Raw genomic sequence first — 23,193 nt, 5'->3', positions numbered from 1 at the left:
TCACCAACAAGTAACTAATATTAAGTGTGTAGGTTAGTTGTGTTTACTATGTAGGGTATGTAGGACAAACTACTTTATATGTTGAGTGTGTAGGATAATTTTGTTTACTATGTCGGATATATGGGATAAAATCTTTCCTGTGTAAGGTGTGTTGGGTGTGTAGGTCATATATGTACTATGTAGGTGGTATTTTCGAATTGTCTATGTGTAAATTATATTATATGTAGGTTCATATATTTACTGTGTAGGTAGTATTTTCAATTATGCATGTGTAAATTTTATCATATGTAGGTTCATCTATGTAGTGTTTTGGGGTATTTCGAATTATGTAAGTATAAATTTTGTCATATGTGGGATTATTTTTTACTGTGTAAGTTCATATATATACTGTGTAGGTGGTATGTTGAATTGTGTGTGTTTAAATTTTATCGTGCCTGATGCATAGGTAATAAGGTAGTTGTAGAGTAATTCAAGATTTCAAGTTATATATGTAACCTAGGCTTTGTTGATCGTATGTGCACGTACATGAGTATGCTATATTATATCATACGGTATAATGATATTTGATATGTATTGATCATAGTTTTATTAGCTATAAAAGAATCTTTTGATAACGTCAAAATAATATCCTAGAAATTGTGCAAGCAAATTTTCAATGATGAAGAATTAAAAATTGAAGGAATAAAAACAATTTTGAAACTTCCTAAAACATTTATTAGTTACCAAAAATCAAAATATGAAAATTTTACTATTATACTCAGTTACTCACTAATTATTTAAAGATAAAATAAATAGAAAAATTTGGTTCTAATATCTTCTTACACTTCTCACACTAAGAAACATTTATAAAATGAACCTAAACCTATATATGTGTGTGTGTTTTTGTGTGTGTGTGTGTGTTACACACACTTACTGATATAATAATATTATCCAAAAAACACACGCGGCGACAAATTTATGTCCCCCTCCCCAACCTATCACTGGGGGGAATTATTGGTAATGGACTAATACTCTTAAAGGTTTAACCCATTGTTTCTACAGCGAGCAGTGTAGATAACTATTGGTAATGGACTAATAGTAGCAAACAAGTTTTCAAATAACAAGAAATTACCTTGTTTTTATTTTTGTGTTTTTAATTTTCTAATTTTGTGTGGCCCGTACTAATGAACAAACAATCAGATTCACAAACAATTAAATTAATTTAAACTAAACGGGGTTAGAAGCTATACCGATTGAAAAATCAAAATTTCTAAAAATGAGCTTGGCTAAACAAAGTTCTACAATATAAAGTCAAGTAGTTTAAAAGGAGTCTCATGGAAAAAAAAAAGGTTTTAACGTGAATGAATACTATTTAACAAACATAAATGAAACAGTCAAACGTAAATGAACGTACATGACATCTGTTTTTGTTCGTTCCTTTACTATATTTGTTCACTAGGTTATAAGCCCGTGTACTACACGGGGTTGAGTACATAAATTCTTGATTTAACATCATTAATTATGTTTAGCATGTGTTGGCAAAGGTACATTATGGAATAAGATGATCAAATAACATGTAATTAATTAAAAGTTAGCATATATAAATGAAAACCGTTTGATAATGTGGAGGAAAAATGTTATCGTTGTTCAATTGACCACATGCTGTTAATTGCATCTATAACATCTAAAAACAATTTATAAATATTTGCGATGATCGCACATGCAATACAATATATCTTCATTGGATTAATATTAAAAAACCCAATTCATTTTAAGTCCAAATATAAGAAATTATTTTTCTTTCTAAGCTAAAATGCATCCATATCTTACGCGGATAGCCCAACAAACAGGCTAACACCTGCATCTTCCCCAATTTCAACCCATGCCCAATCAAGACCTCTCCAAGATCTCAATCTAACATAAAACATAAAGTTACATATAGTTTTAGTCCTCGTAGTTTGACACAAATGACCATTTAAGTCAATTAGTTAAACTTTGACTTTTTTAGTCTCAACAATTATATTTTTGTAACAGTTAAAGTTCAACCCAATAACTCCATCTAAATTTGTTGTCAGCTTTTTTATTAAAAGACCAGCAATTATATTTGTGTTAATATCTTTTGTGAATTAAATGTACAAACAAAACACGCCAACAAAAACAATGTAGTTAATGCAAAAAATATTTTTAGAATAAGATTTGTGAAGAACCCGAAAGTGTCCATTACTCGTGTGGTGATGTAGCTTTTTTTAGGTCCTAGTAACTTGTGCAAATATTGCTTAATTAACATTGCAGTGGATCACTTTTGGTTCCAATCCTTCATACAAATATGCCAAGCTAATGCAATTAAACCATGTTAAAATAACAAATGAAACACTTTGTTCATAAGGTTTATATTATAAAACAGTTCTTGACAGGGAAATTGTTTAAAACCATATGGACTTTCTTTGAATATGTATATAAGTCCCTTTACATTGTTCTACATGATCAAAACATTCAACTTATTAAAAAGTAACAAAAGGGATTTAACAATTCAAAAATAAAGTCGACAAACTTACTAATGAATTCAGAGAAAAGTCAAAAGGCTTCAACAATTAACCTTGAAATTAGAATGAAGAGCGTACCCTTTTGCAGTCCCAGTTGCAATCCCCATTGGAATGTCCCATGTGAAAGGGCTAATAGGTCCACATCTCCATGCAACCAATGTTCCAAATTTCCATGTTAACGAATTCATACCCGCAAGGTTTTATGCGTTACTTTTCCAATTGCTTCAACCACTACTTAAATATCTTTTTTATGCCTGGCCCCTACAATACATGAGATCATTTTAAAGTTAATTAGCAATAGATTTTGAGCCCTTTTGCCACCTTACAATATCCAAATTATTTAACATTCATACTTCATTATAATAATGCTGATGATATCGGGTTGTGGTCTCAAATAAAGTCAACACACCAATAAATATAACTGTTAGCATCTTTACAAATGGTGTATTCAAATAAAAAATGACATGTGTTAGAATATGTTAAAAAGATTTAGGCCCAAATTCATTTTTTTAGGCCAATTTTTTTCAACTAAAAAAATTTTGAGACCAAATGGTAAAAGTGAACCCAAATCAAGAAACGAAAAAACAAAACCAAACAGTTTTCAAAAACTAAGAAACCAAATTGTCTGTTTTTTGTTTGGTTTGACCCCAAAATCTACCCAAATCAAGTTCTACTTAAGACACATGAGTTGGGTTATGTTACATCTCAAATTAAATATGCTAAAAATCCTTAAAGACAAACAACAATATGCATCCCCTTATAACCAGCTAAAGCACTCTGCATAAGCTGAGAGACCTCAACAAACACCTCTTCTTGTAATGATTCAACACAAATACCTTATCTAATATACAAGAACGTTTTTTTGCCTTTTCACAAGAGAAAAAAAAAGTAAAAACATAAGAATAAAAAAACATGGTAAAAAAGTCAATTCTGCACAAATCATAAGTCTTTATAGTATCGTGTTGCAATACCTCAATACTGCGACCAACATTTTCTGTTGTTGCAGGAATAGAAATTCATCATCAAACAATAAAGGCTCACAAAATACCCGTACATTCTCTTTTTAATTCCTAACGCATAAAAAAGATGTTACCGTGATTATTTGTTTAAAAAAAATAAATTAAAAAAAAAAGAACCTTACTAATATTGTGTTATGTAACTTTTGCACAAGGATTCTCCTTCAATAAGTTTGATTTCTGCCTCAGCTAAATGTAAGTCATAATTTACTTTTTTTTGTTATCATATCATGTTCTTATCTAAATGCTTTTTGGTTTGATCCTCTCATTCAACAATGCTTCAAGTGCACAAAGATTCATTAACTAAAGAAAATAAAGTGTATAACTATATATATAGAGTGAGAAAAGAGCACATACCATAAGGAGTTATAGTATTAGAGATGATAACAGCCCTTGAGACTCCTTTACCACTCATGTAGTACAAAATACATGATTGTTTATTCAATTTAATTCTTACAATATAAAGATAAAAATGTAAGTGTATTGTGGGCTTAAAGAAATTATCAAATATTGAATATAAAATTTTTGAACTTGGAATTTTAAACTTTAGCGTCTCTTATTTAATTTTACTACCATTAGTCCAGAAGGTAATTTGATTATCATCAGAAATATTCAAGAACTCCAAGGGATAAATTTTGAATAATTACAAACTGAAAGATTTCGTATGTAACTTACCAGAATTGAAAGGCTTCTAATCCCTTTTGAATTGTGATAATGGCTGATTAATTCCATGGAGTGGCAAGTTCAAGGAAAGGATAAGGCCACCTGAATTCACCAATTTGATTATATACAAGAAAACATATATACCTCAAGTAAGGAAAGTGAAACTCACCATGAAAATATTTCCTTGCCATAAGTTAACCATGATGTTATCACCAGCCTAACATGGGAGTAACTGGCACCAAAATACAATATCAGAAAGCACAAAAGCACCTGCTCAACAATTAAAATCTGAAAACATACCTTCTTTATCGATGGCGTGGATGCAATGGAATATGGCAATGATGACTACGAGCAGTGGTACTAAAGTTACTATTGATGTAGTTCTGTAGTGAAGGCCTTTCTGTTCACTTATATATAGAACAATTATAACCATCAAATCATCAATGAAACATTGTGTTGGTTGCCCAAGTACAAAATTAGTCTTTGATCTTATTTTCGATACATTTTTTTTCATAACAAAATTGCATATTCATTCATGTCTTCTTTTTTAAAGTACCTCATTAAACTTTCGAGAGTAATATCAAAACATTTCTACTGTAAATAATCCCAATATCATTCATTGAGATATCAAGTTCCTGCTATTCGAAAAACCTATAATTTACGCTTATATCAAGTTTAAAGTTTCCCAATTTACTTTACATGTTATCAAATCTAAGTTTGTAAAAGAGAAAATGATGAAAATAATTAGATTCGACACAAATAAAATTAACATACTAAACACATAAATAACTAGAGTAATTATAGTTTTGAACTAGAGTAATTATGTTATAAAAATTAAAATAATGTAATAATAATTACTATAGTTCAAAAGTTATAAAGTAACATTAACATTAATTACTTCAGTTATTTATACATTTCTCATGATAAAAGTTGTTTGTATGTGATCCAAACTCTACTTATATATTAGTTAACAATTTAGCATGTGCTAATTTATTATTTTTAAATTAAATCTCTGATAAACCTATTATTTTTACATAAGGTAATCTACTTAATTTTCAAGACTCATTCGATCATGAGTCATGGTTGACCACAATCGTTTGTTTGTTGGGACCTTTTAATTACAAGCTTACACGCCATGACTCCAAAATTCCTCACTCTTGGCGTACTCCAATAGCCATCAAGTGTGTCCCACGCCTTATAAATATAAATCCACCTCACCACCTGCAGACTCGAATAAACCTTTCACGCCGTTGGATATGCCCCGTGCTTCTCTCAAAACACTCAAATCCTATTTAATAAATATCCTTTTCCTATTCATTACTTTCTGAACTTTCTCACGGATATTCTCCACAATATTCTTCCTATAGTTTATATACTTCCCGTTAATCTTCATTCCTTTCATCAATAACTACCACCAAATCATCAATGGCTGTGAGATTAAAGCGAGTGACTGATCCACTAAACCGAGTCAAGAATCAAATCATCGCGTACGGTAGCAGCGGTAGCGAACACAGCGCTACCGCTGGCCAGACCGATGATGACGTGTCCTTTCATTCTCTCTCCTATCTCCTTAATTGCTTCGACTAGGAAAACAAAAACGAGAAGGGTGACGTCATCAACGATAAAGAATTCAACGAAATTAATTCACATAACGATTCCGACTCCGAATCCGAATCCGAAGAACTGGACGCAAAAATCGAAGAAGTCGTCTCAACATTGCGTGATCTGAATGCTGATAGCTTCAGAACCGTTCTATTTGCTAATGTCACAAAAGCTATGAAGGTTTTCAGCTGTTTAAAACATATCGCAGCGGTTCTCAACCGTAACGTCATGTTATACCTTCAGAAACTCGGTTACAACGCGGCGATCAGCAAGACAAAGTGGCAGAGCACCGGCGGACTGACGGCCGGTAGTTACGAGTTCATCGACGTCATCCAATCAACCACCTGTGTTCGTTACTTCATCGACCTCAACTTCGCCGGCGAGTTCCAGATCGCCAGACAAACGAATCAGTTCCGGCGGTTTATAACCACGTTACCGGCTGTTTTCGTCTGAAAAAGTGGTGATTTGAAGAGGATTGTGAAACTGATGAGTGATGAAATAAGGCGGTCGTTGAAGAGCAGAGGGTTGTTACTTCCTCCGTGGAGGAAAAACCGGTTCATGCAGAATAAGTGGCTTGGACCGTACCGGCGAACGGCTAATTATACTCCGGTTAAGGCCTCGTTGAATTTAACGGTTCCGGTTAGCCAGATGACGACGGGTGTTAAATGTAGTTTGATCGTGAAGAAACGTGGATCTACTCACTGGTAGCAGATCTACTTTCCTCGGGTTTTGATTGTACTATTTCACCGATGGTTCTTCTGGATCTGTGTTCTTCCACCTACAAAATGAACAACGCCGTTAACTTACCCCTCAGAAAGGGACAGAGGGGTCCTCTTTGGGGTAACCCTCCGGCGTGAGAATAAGTATGTGTAGGAGAAGATAATAATGTGAGAGTAAGGGAATCTGGAGAGTATTGCTTAATAGCTGAATACTGTATGTTACTCTGTATGATTATGTGATTGTATGTAACTGACTGTGAGTGAATGTAATTCAATATGATTGAATGTGATATCACTGCCTGTAACTGTCAATGATTGAGTATGAATGTCCCTATCAAAGTGGAGTTGATGCTGTATTTATAATGCTAGGGTTTCCACTGATTGGGCTCAGCCTCGTTGGCCTCCTCCAATCGCACTGTGCCACGTGTCCTCTGGGACACCTGGCGCTTTCTCGTTGGTTGTAATCACGTGGTAGCACATGTGTCATGCTGAGTTGTCGACCTTTCATTTGGCAGCTGTCAACATCAGCATATTCTTACTCCTTAAAAAGATACCTTCTAGAAGGTTGTCTGACGTGCACAATCAAGGTTGCCCTAATCCTGATTTGGATAAGGACGAGGTCGATTATGTGCATGTGTGATATGCGCCAATCCTGAGGATGCGCGAGGTCTTCTGTTTATTCTCACGCGCAGATGTTATATGCGCAGACGTGATATGCACGAGCATGTGATATGCGTCGCGCGCTGATGCGCCGCGCGCACACGTGATGCGCGAGCATATGTGTGCCTGGGCATATGATGCCTGAGCATGTGTGGTGCCTGGGCATATGATGCCTGAGCATGTTTTGTATGCGCCATGCGCATAGGTTTTGGCTTTGTGCCTTCATAATGTCTTTATCTTATGGGTTGACCCGCCTTGCTCGGTGTTGAGGCGGGTACATACCTCTTCAAGCCCCCCCAGTCTAATGTGTGTCTTATCTCGCGCTAGCGCGGTAAGATAGATATTAGACTTACTGATTTGGTCTTTTTAATGGGGTTTTGTCGTTTTCTTGGTTGTTTCCATCGTTGCGCGAAGTTCTATCCATTTGGTTGAAACGAAGGGTCCAAACACGTGGTTAGTTTGTGGTGACGTGCGCCGTAAACGTGTCAGACGTTTCGTGTGTTCGAGGTGCTACAGTTGCCTTTCATGTCCCCTCGCACAGCTGTCTGGAACACGTGTCGCGCTCGCATTGGTTTGCACCTGCGAGTGGGGACGCGTCTCTGCTCCGTAGCAGTTCCGTTACGTTTTTATGTCCCCTCAAACAGTGTCAAGGACACCTGCCGCGGCCACGTTGGCTTACAGCTGCGAGTGGGGGCGCGTGAAATCCGATCAGTTGCCAAATTTCTCTCTCTGCTCCGTAGCAGTTCCGTTACGTTTTTATGTCCCCTCAAACAGTGTCAAGGACACCTGCCGCGGCCACGTTGGCTTACAGCTGCGAGTGGGGGCGCGTGAAATCCGATCAGTTGCCAAATTTCTCTCTCCTGGGCCTATAAAAGCAAGCCCTTAGGAAATTTTTTATCTTCATCTTCATTGTTGCTAATTTTCGAATTTCTGCCTTTCATATTCTGATTTGAGTGTATTCATCGTTTCGAATCTTCGATTATCTGCTGCTGCAGTTGTATGTCTGATAGTTCAGACTCCTCTAACCCCTCAATCACCTCTATTGCCTCTCGAAGACGCCGTGTGAAATCTGTGGTGATGTCGACATTGAAGCAAAAGGGCAAGGGGAAGAGGGTTGTTGAGACCACATCGGAGGAAGTAGGGAGGACCAAGGCCACGAAAAGGTGGAATGAAATCCCCTGCAAATTGAGGCAGGCCGATCTCGACAGCCTCATCTCGTCACAGGGTTTTCTCCCTGTGTTTGGCTGCATGTTGCCTGTGGCCGGGCAAACGGCGGCGGACCCGCCTCCCGGCTATAGTTCACTGTACACCCATTTTTTCACCCACTGCAACCTTCGTCTTCCGATGACAAGGTTTGTAGGCACGGTGTTACGGTTTTTCGGGATTCATGTATCCCAAGTCCATCCGTTTGGACTTGTGCGCATGACTCATTTCGAGTTCATGTGCAAATCACAGCGCGAGGAGCCCACCCCTCGGCACTTTCAATTTTTTTACAAGCCCAAGATCCAAGATTCTTGGATCTCCTTTATTCCTCGCAGTCAGAAGGTTAAGTGCAGCACCGTGTCATTCAAGAGCCTTCATGACTGGTCTGAGAGGTTCTTCTACATCAGGGCTGGTGTAATCCCCATCCGCATGACGATGCGCGCGATCGATTCTGCGCCCGCGGATGCGGATGTTATTAAGAACCCAACCGGCGCCTGGGTTAAGAAACTGACCGCCGAACCATCCCCCGCCAAGAAAATTCGCGAGGAGGTGCTGGTGGGGGTCGGCATGAGTAAGCTGTGGGCCGACAGCGCGCTTGAGCCCGTTATCCAAGTCGACGGGTTGTGTAAGTTTATTTCATTGCTTTATTTCTTTTTCTGCGCGAACATAATTGTTTTTGCTGATATCACTCGACTTGTTTTTGCGCAGTCACCAAGGATTATATCCACGCCGCTTATGATGATCAAGTGGAGGGTGGCTCCGTCGCGCTTGGCGCTGGGGAGGTTGGTTTCCCAGATCGCTTCGATGACATGTTCATCCCTGTGGATCTGGAATTTGACTTTGATAGCGACGCGCCTGGTAAGCCTTCGCACTTATGCTTATTCCTTTAGAATACCAAAGTTTATTAACAGTTCTGTTGCTTGTATTTGCAGATGCGCTCGAAAACTACGAGCTGGAGCTCGCGGAAGAGGAGGAGGAGGAAGAGGAGGCGCCCCTACTAAAGCGCAAAGCTAAGGGGAAATCTGGCGCATGGGGCAGTAAGAAACAGAAGAAAGATGACACCCCTGTCGCTCATCCCCACGCTCAAACGAAGGGACCTGAGGAAACCCAGGTGTTTACCACCAAGGCTTCTTTAGCTTCCCTGCCTGTGAGAGTGGGCAGACCTCCTGTCCACTTGAGGTATGGTGGCGTGACCTCCTCCCTTCGCGCGGCTGAAGAGAGAAGCAGTGCCGCGCCTGCGACAGGTATACTTTGCTTACCCATAATGGTTCAATGAGGGCGATCCTGATTGAATTATTATTAAATCTTTTCGCATTTGAATGTTTGCAGGACCGGCGACGGTATCAGATCAGCCGCAGGCGCAACAGGGTGCTGAGACTGCGCCGGGGGCTGCTTCGAAGTCCCCTGTTCTACCCTCAGAAAAGGGTAGAATGAACTTTATGGCGATGTTCGCCGCGCGAACAGAATTGCGCCAAGGCATGTTTGCACATTTGTCTTCTGAATTTTTTGTTTTGATCAAGTCATAAACCATTTTTTGTTGTTGCTTTGTTCATAGGAGTTGTAGCTGGCGTACAAGCTGCTGGTGACACTCCTGGCGCCGTTGCCGGCGCCGCTGGTTCTGCCCCTGCTCCTGCTAGTGCTGAGTCTCCCCTTATTGGGATTACCAAAGAGCAGAAAGCCGTATTGCGCGCCGAACTGGCGGCGTCGAGACCTCCCTCGCCTCCTCCTACACGCAGCCCTCCCCGCGAGACTGGTTTGGAGCCCTCCAGGTCGCAGGAGAAGAGGCCTATTGAAGAAGATGAGGAGGATGAGGGGGCTCAAGCTGAAGACTCCTTGGGAGACCGCGCCAGCCCTGCGATGCCACAAGACTTCGCAGCGCAGACTTCTGGTGGGGCTGGCGCTGACTTTTCTGCTTCATCCCCGCAGGTATGTTTTAATTTGTTGCTCCGCTGCGCGTACCTCCATATAAGTATGTTTTATGACTTAGAACATTTCTTGTGTTTTGCAGGAAGGTGACCACGTTTACCGCCCGAGATGGAATATTAATGAAGACAGTTCCTTCCAATCCATGGGCGTATGCGAGGACTTCTGGGCTCATGCCGTGCCTCCTACTGAAAGGAGGTATCAGGAGGAGCGCACCCGCGCGGACTTGCTGAATGACCATATTTTCGCTGGGTCGGCTTTCTTTTCTGCTTCCCAAGAGCTTCATCGTGATTATATTAAAGTACGCGATGCTCTTGTGGAAGCCCAGCGAGAGGCTAAGGTGGCCGCCTGGAACCTTTCTGATGCTCGCGCGCGAGCTGAGAAACTCCAGGCAGAGCTTAGCGAAAACCGAGCAAGTGCCAACACCGCCTTTATTAAGCGCGGGCATGAGCTCCAAGCTGCGCGGGAGAAGCAGCAGGTGGCGGAGGCCGAAGTTGCCAAGTACGCGCGGAGAGTGCGTGTCTTGGAACAGCAGGCGGAGGCGCGTGACCAAGCTATCGTCCAGAGTATCACTGAGAAATCATCACTGGAGAGTGAGGTTGCGCGCCTGAAGAAGGAGTTGGCGGCCGCGCAGGCCGATAGAGATGAGGCCTTGGCGACGGCAGCGTCTAGCCAGGAAGCACTTGATGCTGCGCTGGCGGAGAAAGGAAAAATTTTGGCGGCAGCAGCGTCTGATAAAGAGGAGCTAAAAAAGACCAAGGAAACTGTTGAGTTATTAAACTCCCAGGTTCCTGCCCTCGAGACGTCTGTTGCTGGCCTCGCGCAGGATCGCCAATGGCTGGTGTCACAGGGCATGACTCGTTGCGCTTTGGCGATGAAATATTCTGCCGAGTTTCAGGCCCTTGTGATGGACTGCAATGCTGCCGCGTGCTTGGTGGGTCGAGCTGAAGGGTTTACGGATGGGTATGAATATGGCATGTTGAAGAAGAACCCATCCGAGTACCCTTACAAGAGCGACGCGGCCTGCGCGGACATGGCCGCGGTGGGGGAGAAGTATATGAATACTCCCATCCCCATCCTTATGCAGGTACCTTGACCTTAATGAGTTTTTCTTGATTAATTTTCCAAGTGTTTTGTACTCAATACTTTTCTAATGATTTGCAGATAGCTGCGCTTGCTGACCAGCCCGACCTCGGCGCGCTAAAGAAGTTGCTCGATGAATGCGAGAGGGCTGGTGGCGATGATGGTGGCGCGGGGGATGTTGCCCCTGCCAGCGGCTCTGGCGCGGCGAAAGAATCTGCTCCTGACACCGTCGTGATAGAAGACTCCATTGAGGAGGAAGAACTTGACTATGGTCAGTTTGGAGATGAGGAGCGGGCCGCGCCAGATGCTGCGGGAGATGATGAGGGTGATGAAGTGGCTGACGTCGACGTGGAGACTTGAGAAGCCCTTCATCTTTCTAATTTTTTTTTGTTTTTTGTTATACTTGTCATTTGTAACTCATCACACTTGTAAATTTCAATGCTATGGAATGAAATTTGTTTTCCCTTTTTCACATCTTGCGCATTTCCATTCATCTCTTCACGTTTGCTTGTATAGATATAAGATATGCTTGCACGTTAAAATAAGAACAAGGTTGTAAGGAAATTACTTACTTAACCATAGTCCTATTTTGTAAGTGGTTTCGCAGTATCTTGTTTATGCTGACACGCGCGATGAGTTTTCACTATTCCTTTTTTGCGCGTCGCTGTCGCGCGTTTTTTATATGGAATTATGAATTTTAGCCATTACATGTCAGCATGTGTTTCTCAGATATCCACTATGATTCCGCGCGCGACCTCGACCTGAGACCTTAACAACTATGATTTGGCATGTACTTTGCCTTAGTTGTGTTTAGGGATTTTTATGATCAGGCTGCGCGGGATGTAAGATGGATGTTTGTGAGTGTTTTGAGCTAAGGCTCTTTGTTTTGGGCTAAGGCCCTGACGTTTTTAGAGTTAAGACTCGTTAACGTGTTTGAGCTAAGGCTCGTAGGTTTGGGCTAAGGCCCTGACGTTTTAGAGTTAAGACTCGTTAACGTGTTTGAGCTAAGGCTCGTAGGTTTGGGCTAAGGCCCTGACGTTTTAGAGTTAAGACTCGTTAACGCGTTTGAGCTAAGGCTCGCGCATGTATGTTTTACTTCGTTTTATTTTGTTTTGAAGTCAATATAGTGTTGTCATATTGCTCCAAATTAATAAAGAAAGTATGAAACATGTATGCAAAGGTAATAGAACAAATATTGAAAGATAGCGCGAATCATCATTCATGATGGCTTAAAAGCCTTGATTACATATTTGAATTTTTACATGAAGCATTTTCTAAGCTGTGCTGCGTTCCACGCGCGCGGTATCTTTTTTCCATTCAAATCTTTTAAAGTGTACGCGCCTTTCCCCAATTCTTCTGAGATTTGATAAGGTCCTTCCCAATTGGGGGACATTTTTCCTGGGGGTATTGCGCGGCTAGCTTCATTGTTTCGAAGAACAAAATCATTTTTCTTGAAGTGGCATTCTTTAACGCGCTGATTATAATATTTTTCCAGCTTTTTCTTGTATTTGGCTTCATTGATGATAGCCGCTTCTCTGCGCCCTTCAAGCAAGTTGAGGTCCAATCTTCTTTCACGCTCGTTATCAGTCTTGCTCATCATGAGTACCCTATGGGATGGGCATCCAATTTCTGCTGGGATCATAGCCTCTGTCCCATAGGTTAGGCTGAACGGGGATTCGCCATTGCTAGTTTTGCTTAATGTCCTGTGCGCCCACAGGACATTAGGTAACTCTTCGACCCAAGAATGGGATTCTCCCTCCAACCTTTTCTTCAGTCCATTTAACAAACTTTGATTCGCGCGCTCCACTTGGCCATTCCCCTGAGGGTGGTAGACCGAAGTGAAGATTTGGTTGATGTGCAATTCTTTGAGCCAGCTGGATATCTTCCTGTCAGTGAATTGTTTGCCATTGTCGCTCACAATTTCCATAGGAAGGCCAAAACGGCAAATGATGTGGCTCCAGATAAATTGCTTCATCGCCTCAGCTGTGATTTTTGCTAGTGGCTTGGCCTCAACCCATTTTGTGAAATAGTCTATCGCTACTACCAAAAATTTCACTCACCCTTGCGCTTGCGGCAGGGGCCCCACAATATCAATGGCCCATTTGTGGAAAGGCCATGCGGAGGTCACCGGAATCAAGTTGTTCTTTGGCCGCATGGTGTTTGGCGCGTAGCTCTGACATGCCTTGCATTTTTGGATTTCTTTTAGCGCATCCAAGTACATGCCTGGCCAATAGTAGCCTGAGCTCATTGCCTTGGCAACCACCATGCGCGGGCTAGCGTGTATTCCGCAGATTCCTTCGTGAATCTCCCTAATCACATAGCTTGCTTCTTCAGCATCCAAGCATTTCATGAGCGGTCCAAGATAAGAGCGTCGATATAATGTTCCATCAAGTAGCTCATAGTTCTGCGCCTTGTGTCTTATCTTTCTTGCCTGTACGCGATCGTCCGGTAACTTCCCCTCCTTCAGGAATTCCATTATTGGAGTTATCCAGGATGAAGGGGTTGTATGAATTACAATGACAGATTGCGTTTGCACTGACGGGTTGCTCATCACTTCCACCCTGACATCTTTGCCAAAGTGATCAAAAGTAGTTGATGCCATCTTACTCAACGCGTCAGCGGACTTGTTTTCGCTGCGCGAGATGTGTATGATTTTGAAGAAGTCAAACTGCTCAACGAGCTTTTTTGCCTGCTCTAGATATAGAGGCATGGTGTTCTCCTTGGCATCATAAAGGCCATTGACCTGTGCAGCTACCAAGTAAGAATCAACATGGGCCTCTAGCCTTTTAACTCCAAACTTGCGCGCAATGCGCAGACCAGCCAGCAGGGCTTCATACTCAGCCTCATTGTTGGTACTCTTGAAGTCCAACCTAATAGCATAAGTATATTCATGATTATCAGGGTCCACCAGTTTGAGGCCTGCGCCGGACCCTTTGCTGTTGGAGGCTCCATCAATGAATAGCCTCCAAACATCTTCTCCATCATTTGCTCGCGGAGGGTCTACCTCGCGCTGAGCTTCTTCAATCTTTCCCTCTGGGATTTCCGTGATGAAATCCGCTAAAACTTGACCCTTTATTGCTGGACGGGGCTTATAGGTGATCGTGTGTTCACCTAATTCCAGCGCCCACTTTGTCAGCCTTCCGGAGAGCGCGGGGCGTCGCAAGACTTGCTGGATGTTGTAACCTGTCAGAACTTCAATAGGATGACCATTGAAGTATCTATGAAGCTTGCGCGACGCGTGTGTTAGTGACAAAACTAACTTTTCCATGATGGAATAGCGCGTCTCAGGGTCTGTCAGCACCCGACTCACATAGTATATTGGCGTTTGGATCCCCTTGCGATCCACCAATAATACTGCGCCGATGGCGCGGTCTCCAGCTGACAAGTACAATGTAAGGGTTTCGCCAGGAAGTGGAGCTGTGAGCGCGGGCAACTTTATGAGACATTCTTTTATCTCACTGAAAGCTTGCTCAGCCTCAGGCGTCCACTTGAATTGGCTCTTCTTCAAGCAGTTCCTCAAAGTGTTAACGAATGGAGTAGATTTGCTGGCGTGGTTCGCTAGGAACCTGTTGATTGACACCAATCTACCATTCAGCTTCTGAACCTCCTTCATGGTGGATGGTGAAGGCATGTCAAGGATGGCTTCCACCTTTTCAGGGTTCACCTTGAAACCATCCTTAGTGACCATTACACCAAGAAATTTCCCCTCTTCCGCGCCGAAAGTACATTTGCTCGGGTTGAGCTTCATGTTGACTTCCGTTAAGCGCTGAAGAGTTTCCTCGATGTCTTTGAGCATTTGTCTCTCCTCCCTGCTCTTGATCACCAAATCATCAACGTAGACTTCTAGATTTCTTCCGATTTGTTCACTGAAAACCGAATCCATAAGTCTCTGATAAGTGGCGCCCGCATTCTTTAAACCAAAGGGCATTTTTGTGTAACAAAAAACACCCTTGTCGGTTCTGAAGGCAGTCTTGTCTTCGTCTTGTGGTGCCATTTGAATCTGGTGATAGCCTTTGTAGGCATCCAGGAAACATTTGAGCTTGAATGGCGCCACGGAGTCCACCTTTGCGTCGATGTTTGGGAGGGGGTAACAGTCTTTCGGACATGCTTTGTTGAGGTCCTTGAAGTCAATACACATCCTCCATGACCCGTTGCTTTTTTTTACCATCACAGGATTGGCTACCCATGTCTGGTATCGGATCGGGCGGATGATGTTTGCGCGCAACAGGTCCTCAACTTGCTCATTCATGGCCTTCGCCTTTTCATCCCCCATGATTCTCTTTTTCTGAGCAATTGGCTCCACCGACTTGAACGTGTTAAGAGAATGTTGCGCCAAGTCTCGCGGGACGCTAGTCATATCGGAGTGTTGCCACGCGAAGACCGACGTGTATTTTGTGAGCAACCTTTTCATTCTCAATCTCGTTTCGTCTGAAATGGTAGCGCCAATTGTGACCGTTTGCTCTGGGAATTTTGGGTTTAAAATCCACTTCTCTGGCGCATTGTCCGCCATTGGAAGTTTCATTCTCCCTTCCCGCGGCGTACTTGTCACTGCGCACAAATGATCGCGGTAAACAAATGTTACGCCTGTTGGTGTAGGGAACCCCAATGCGCCGTGCGCTGGCGACGGTATAGCATTAAATTGGGCAATCGTTCCCCTACCCAGGATCATATTGTGGCATGACGTGGTGGGCAAGACCAAGAAGTTGACAACTTCGGCTCGCTTGTGCTCATCATCCCCCATAGTTAGTTCAAACTGAATTTGACCTAGGGGATGGATGATTTCATTTGAAACACCACAGATTGGTGCGTTCACAATTTCGAGCCGCGCTTCGTCCGCCGGGTCTAACTTTCTGAAACATTGCTCATACATAATGTCAGATTCGCTTCCAGTGTCCACCAGGACCTTTGACACTTCGTAATGAGCAATGTGTGTGGTGATGACGAGAGGGCTGCTGATTGAAGGGCCTCCCCTGATTCTTGGGAAGATAACTTGCTGCTCGCGCCAATCTCCGTGTATTTGCGCGCTTCTCTTTTTTGACGTCTGCCCTTGTCGTCCCCCCTCAGCCACACAGATTCTTTTGTATTTCTTGCTGGCAGAGGCTCCTTCCGGTTGCTCATCTTCTATTCTTGGGTTTTTCACCAAGTGAGCCAGCCTGCCTGATTTTACATCCTTCTCGATCGCATCCTTTAAATGATGGCATGCGTCGGTGTTGTGGCCCGGGGACCTGTGAAATTCACAATATTTGCCACTGTTTTGCGGTCCCTTGTAGTGTAGTTGCTTGGGGGGCTTGAATTGGACATTCTCAGTACTTAACACCTGTGAAGGTGTTTTAGTGAGGGGAGTCCATATTCTTGGCAGAGGTCTGCTAGGATCTCTGCCGCCCTCCCTCTTGTCACCCTCCCCGCGATTACGAACATCTTTTTGGGGCTGGGGTGAGCTTGGTTGCGTTTGCTTTTCTGCGGAAGAAAAACTTGTTGGTTGCAACCTGGACCATACAGAGTTCTGTTTGGCCCTCTTCTCTTTGCTGCGCGGTGATTCAGCCTGATGCGCTCTTTCTCTTGCCCTATCTTGGGCAATATGTTTTTCATTTCTCGCGAAGACTCGCGATGCTTCCATTAGTTTTGCCCAAGTTGTGGGCATACCATCTCTGCTTACGAGAGCTCGGCGGAGTTGATCACTGCGTGCGCCTTGTATAAAAGCCACGCGCAGAAGTTGCTCAGTTATACCCCCGATTGCCAAAGACTCCTGATTGAAACGAGTGATGTAGTCCTCAATCGTTTCATCATTCCTGCGCACGAAGTGCATGATGTCATCAGGATCGCGCGTGTGTCTGCGCTGCTGTACGAAGTGGGCTTGGAACTTTTCCAATAGTTCCTCGAACCCATCAATTTGCCCCGTCGGCAAGCTCTCGAACCAGACACGCGCCGCTCCCGTAAGGCAGCGGGCAAACATGTGACACCATGTTGGCATCGTCCAGCTCTCTAGGTTTCCCGTGTTATAGAAACCTTGCAAAAAGTCATCTGGATCTGTTGTACCATCATATTTGCCCAGATCACTTGGCATCTTGGTCTTGTGCTGGATGGGGGCCTTAGCGATGCGCTCAGTAAATTTTGAGTGCTTCACTAAGATGGCCGGCCTGTACGGCGTGGTTACGTCCACTTGCCCCCTCACTGGCGGGCTGTACGACATGTGTAGATCCAGATCTGCTCTGGCTCCAGGCGCCATGTTCACAGGCGCGCGGAGTTGTGAGCCTCCTGCATGAGTATCTCGCGTCTTCCTCATGCTATGCACTTCTTCATCACTGAACTCAGTGTGTGCAGTGTGAACAGAATGTCCTTCTTCCGGCGCGCGCGGCCTTTTTGTAGTCTGCTTATCAAACGCTTGCCTTTGTGTTTGGTCGGCTAGCTTTTTCTGTTTGACCATTTCACTGTACTTTTCCATTAAACGCCGCTGCTCGTTTATGAGCCATTCATTCGGATCATTTATTTCTTCTTCTGGACCCATTGGTCCTTTCAGTTTCGCGCCGGCAAGATTTTGTAACGTGAGATCGTCTGGAGGAGTTTCAGTCTGGCCGTGAGAGGTTGTGATGAAGGGACGGTTACTGGTGGTGCGCGTAGAATCACGCGGCACCCTCAGAAACTGTTGTCCCTCATTGACACCCTCACGTTCAATATCCTCCAGAGCTTGATCAGCGTTACGAACGCCAGAAACCATGGTGATTGATTTTTTTTATGTAGATCTGATGAGATCTGATTGCCGTTTGTAACAGTGGATGGCGCCAATGAAGAAACGTGGATCTACTCACTGGTAGCAGATCTACTTTCCTCGGGTTTTGATTGTACTATTTCACCGATGGTTCTTCTGGATCTGTGTTCTTCCACCTACAAAATGAACAACGCCGTTAACTTACCCCTCAGAAAGGGACAGAGGGGTCCTCTTTGGGGTAACCCTCCGGCGTGAGAATAAGTATGTGTAGGAGAAGATAATAATGTGAGAGTAAGGGAATCTGGAGAGTATTGCTTAATAGCTGAATACTGTATGTTACTCTGTATGATTATGTGATTGTATGTAACTGACTGTGAGTGAATGTAATTCAATATGATTGAATGTGATATCACTGCCTGTAACTGTCAATGATTGAGTATGAATGTCCCTATCAAAGTGGAGTTGATGCTGTATTTATAATGCTAGGGTTTCCACTGATTGGGCTCAGCCTCGTTGGCCTCCTCCAATCGCACTGTGCCACGTGTCCTCTGGGACACCTGGCGCTTTCTCGTTGGTTGTAATCACGTGGTAGCACATGTGTCATGCTGAGTTGTCGACCTTTCATTTGGCAGCTGTCAACATCAGCATATTCTTACTCCTTAAAAAGATACCTTCTAGAAGGTTGTCTGACGTGCACAATCAAGGTTGCCCTAATCCTGATTTGGATAAGGACGAGGTCGATTATGTGCATGTGTGATATGCGCCAATCCTGAGGATGCGCGAGGTCTTCTGTTTATTCTCACGCGCAGATGTTATATGCGCAGACGTGATATGCACGAGCATGTGATATGCGCCGCGCGCTGATGCGCCGCGCGCACACGTGATGCGCGAGCATATGTGTGCCTGGGCATATGATGCCTGAGCATGTGTGGTGCCTGGACATATGATGCCTGAGCATGTTTTGTATGCGCCATGCGCATAGGTTTTGGCTTTGTGCCTTCATAATGTCTTTATCTTGTGGGTTGACCCGCCTTGCTCGGTGTTGAGGCGGGTACATACCTCTTCAGATCGGGTTTAGTGTTGTTGACAGTGCTCCGTTACTCAACGCGGCAACCCGTACGAGATAAATTAAAATATTTGGTAATTGAGAAACGCTATAATTTGATTTTTTTATTAATCGAGATAACAAGGGCATATACCATTATAATAATATAAATATATATGTTGTATAAAGAAACTCAATCTTGCCATATATAATCATAAACAGGATTTTAGAAGAATGCTTATATACGGAATAATTTTATTATGAGAACGTAGAAAACAATATTAATCTATTAAAATTTTAAAGATAAAATGGTAAAGAACGTTATTTACGTTTGACCTGATTTTCATTAGATGTTCTTTAACGAAAGAAATAGCAAAAGACATAATTTATCTTTCAAATTTGTTTCATGTTACGTCTTTTGTCACTAACTCAGTTAAATTTTTTTGTTAAATCTGATCATGTATATTGCACATGAACATATTTTTATAATTTTATATATAATTTATTTTATAATTAAAACTAACAAATAAAACAAATCTTTTACTCTCTCTCCTCTCTCACACATCCATCATCCCCACCCCACCATCTTCTCCCATTCTGCAACCTAATTTGTTTGTAACCCCTAATGTTAATTTGGGGGATTTGAGCTAGAGGTCCCAACTTCATCGGAAAAAATGGAAACGAATTGCTGGTCTGGATCCGAAGATAATTGATGATGCCACAGTTGTAATATTCAAACTCAACAACCCTTCCGATTGAACAAAACACCTGCAACTCTTATTCAGGTACCAAAGTCGACCACCACCGCCGTATCAAAAATCAAGCATCTCTATATGTCTCTTTCTCTAAATCCAAGAAAACTCCATTGCTTTCTTTCTTCTTCTCGGCCGGCGAAGCACCACCGTCGTATACAACGGCGAGGAGTGATGTAGAAGAAATCCGACAACATAGATGGCCACCCGTAACACCGCAACATCGCCGCATCAAAAGGTTTAGGATTTCTCCGTTCTGAAAGAGAAAGGACAATCAGATCTGAGATTCTGAGGGTGGTAATGGCAGTCATAGACGGTGGGGGTTTTTAGTTAGCCGGATGCAGCGGTAGGGGTCCGGTTATTCTAGTGGGAGAGAGGTAGAAGAGAGGGTTAATTAGTTTATTCCGGCGACGGTGACTGTGGTGTTGGATCTGAACGATGGTAGTGGTGGTGGCCGATCTGGAAAATCATGGCTGAGAGATAGATATAGAGAGAGAGGGAGAAAGTTATATGCATTTTATTTTTTAGTTTTAATTGTTAAATACATAGTTACAATACTACCCTCATGTGCAATGCACATGACCAGATTTAACAAGTAAAATTAACTTCGTTAGTGACAAAGGACGAAACATGAAAGGAATTTGGAACATGAAATACGTCTTCTGCAATTTCTTTTGTTAAAGGATGTCTATTGAAAAAACGATCAAACGTAAAGAACGTCTTTTGCTATTTTGTCAAATTTAAAAGTGAGAATGCAAGAAACAGTAACTATAATAACAAAAAAAAACACTAATAATAGCAACAAAAGAATCAAAACCAGCAACAAAATAATAAAAGTGTAAGAAAAAAATCCTAATAATAACAACAAAATGCAAATCAATAAATACTTATAACGTCTCATAATCGGAAATCAACAAATACGAGCAAAAAAATAACTGCAAAGAATTATAAAAGCAAACCTAATAATAACAACAAATTTGGTTCTTACTGTTTTTATGTTAATAATAAAATGTATTTGATCTTGAAACCAGGTTTTTAATCTTATGTTTAACATGATGGTAGGTTTTCGTAGTTTGATTGATTGTTAAAACTTAAAGGGATTCTAATATATGACCAAAGGGTACATGTAAAGAACATTTATTTTATGGAATATTCTTATTGAAATTACTATTTCACTTAATTACACTACTTGTAATAATTATCATATTTAATCTTCTATTAGAGCATACGCAGCCTATTCTTTACCCTATATCCATATATATCATATAATTACACTAAAAATCACTGTTTTTTCTCTCTCATGTTTAATCAAATAATACTTTTTATACATTTATCATTATCTTTTTTCTTTCCTTCACTCACAACCACTTTTAGAAAATATTAAAAAATTATACGGTATGAACAATGAAACCCCAAATTTAACTTTCCCCTATAACATTTTCTTTTCTCTTTCCTTCACTCACAACCACTTTTAGAAAATATTAAAAAATTATACGGTATGAACAGTGAAACCCCAAATTTAACTTTCCCCTATAACATTTTCTCTCTCATTTACTCACAACCACTCATAACCATACCATATAATTTACAAATGCTACTCACATATTTTTAGGGAACGGGTTGAGAATGCTTTTATTCCCTCTTAAATCTTCCCTTCATTCATTATTGTTTTTTTTTTTTTGAACAGCTAATTTATTAAAACTTCAAAACTAGCCTAGCAAGAAGCTAGACTAGAGGCAAAAAAATACCAAAAGCAACCACACCTAGTACAATACTATTTTCAGAACGAAAACGAACACCATTTTTCCCAATCCAAACCCACAAGTTTTCCTCTATTTTTTACCCAAAGGAAGCTATATCTTTTTATGTCTTCTTTGAGGTGGTTGACCGATACCCTTTTGTTATCGAAGATCGCCATGTTTCTTGCCTTCCAAATGCACCAACTTGCTATAAGAATAATTGATTGAATGGCCTTTCGTTTATTTTCCGGAATCCCAAGATAAGTAGTGAGTAGATCACGGAACTCAAATGCATACACCAGAGGAACCTTGCACCAACTACTTATGAACTGCCAAATTACCAATGCAACATAACACGATAGAAAAATATGATCGGATGATTCCTTTTCCCCTTCACATAGGGGGCACCACTTTATTTCGTCAACCGCGTTTCTTTTAAAAAGTTCATCCGAGGTGGCAATCCGACACATCTCCGCTTTCCACCCAAAGAGGTTAACTTTCATCGGGACCCACCGATTCCATTCCATTACAAACGGCAGCTGGACATTAAAGTTTGTTGCACATAATTCCTGATAAGGGCTGGTTGTGAATCGGTCATCACCTTTAGGTTTCCATGTCCACCTATTAGGTTTTTCTTCTGAAACCCGGCTTGGTAACACCTCCAAACAGTCCCATAACTCCTGTATTTCAGCCGGAGTTGATGGTTCAGCCAACCAGTTCCAGTTCCATCCAGCCACTGATGACCCCTCAACCATCATCTTTCGAATTGTGCAGCGTTTGTTACGCGCCAACTTAAATAGCAATGGGAACAGTTTACGAAGAGGTTTGTCTCTTACCCAGGTGTCAATCCAGAAAAGAATTTTAGCTCCATCACCCACATTACCCTTTATTTGTTCATTTAACAATACACCTTTAGCCAAGAAAAGTTCATCTATTTTCGAGATGTTGTTCCAAACCCTAGTTAGTATTGATTTGGAAGGGATAGGGTTAACACCTCGCGTGTTAAAATGGATCCCGGTAACTACTCGTCGCCACAGTTTTCTGGTTCCATTTTGAATTGCCACCACCTAGCTAGTAAACTTAGGTTTGTGTCTCGTAACGAACCGAGACCAAGGCCTCCTTGTTTTTTTTATCTTTTATCACTAGGTCCCAATTAACCCAATGGATTTTTTGCTTTTCTGAAGAGCTCCCCAATAAGAAATTCCGTCTGTTTCTATTCCATAGTTTTGATAAAAAAAAAGAGAGTCTTTTCTTCACTTAGAAAACATTGACCAACTAATGGTTTTTCACAAATTGTTTTCTTGCTTTCGCTTTGTTTTTTAATAACATATTTTTCAACAGGAAGCTCATTCAGATCCAAAAGAACACGTTTATCCATTTGCAAAATAATAACTATTTTTATATCATTTAATTTTAAAAAAATAGATAAAAAGAAAGTGAAAGTGGTTGTTAAATAGTAAATAGTTATAGAAAAAAGAGGAAATTAGAAGTGATAAAAGCGTAATTTAGAGGGAATTAAAAAGCTTTAATTAGTAGTCATGAATAAAATGAAAATTTAGG

General features: G+C 41.7%; 2 protein-coding genes across 2 annotated transcripts; one reads left to right on the top strand and one right to left on the bottom strand.

Annotated features, from left to right (window-relative positions):
* The first annotated feature begins 5,626 nt into the window (after positions 1 to 5,626).
* On the top strand, positions 5,627 to 6,256 carry LOC143538440 (uncharacterized). Its single transcript, XM_077032005.1, has 2 exons — positions 5,627 to 5,743; positions 5,789 to 6,256. Exons 1-2 carry the CDS (start codon positions 5,627 to 5,629, stop codon positions 6,254 to 6,256), a joined length of 585 nt encoding a protein of 194 aa, XP_076888120.1.
* Positions 6,257 to 21,674: 15,418 nt separating this feature from the next.
* LOC143538439 (uncharacterized) lies at positions 21,675 to 22,391 on the bottom strand. Its single transcript, XM_077032004.1, has one exon. It carries the CDS (start codon positions 22,389 to 22,391, stop codon positions 21,675 to 21,677), a length of 717 nt encoding a protein of 238 aa, XP_076888119.1.
* Positions 22,392 to 23,193: the final 802 nt, after the last annotated feature.

The sequence above is a fragment of the Bidens hawaiensis genome, unplaced genomic scaffold, assembly GCF_021521415.1.
Source record: "Bidens hawaiensis isolate Kalapana, Puna unplaced genomic scaffold, B.hawaiensis_p1.1 tig00011621_1, whole genome shotgun sequence".
NCBI lineage: Eukaryota > Viridiplantae > Streptophyta > Magnoliopsida > Asterales > Asteraceae > Bidens > Bidens hawaiensis.
The sequence above is the reverse complement of the archived record's forward strand: the minus strand, read 5'-3'. Positions and strand labels throughout refer to the sequence as shown.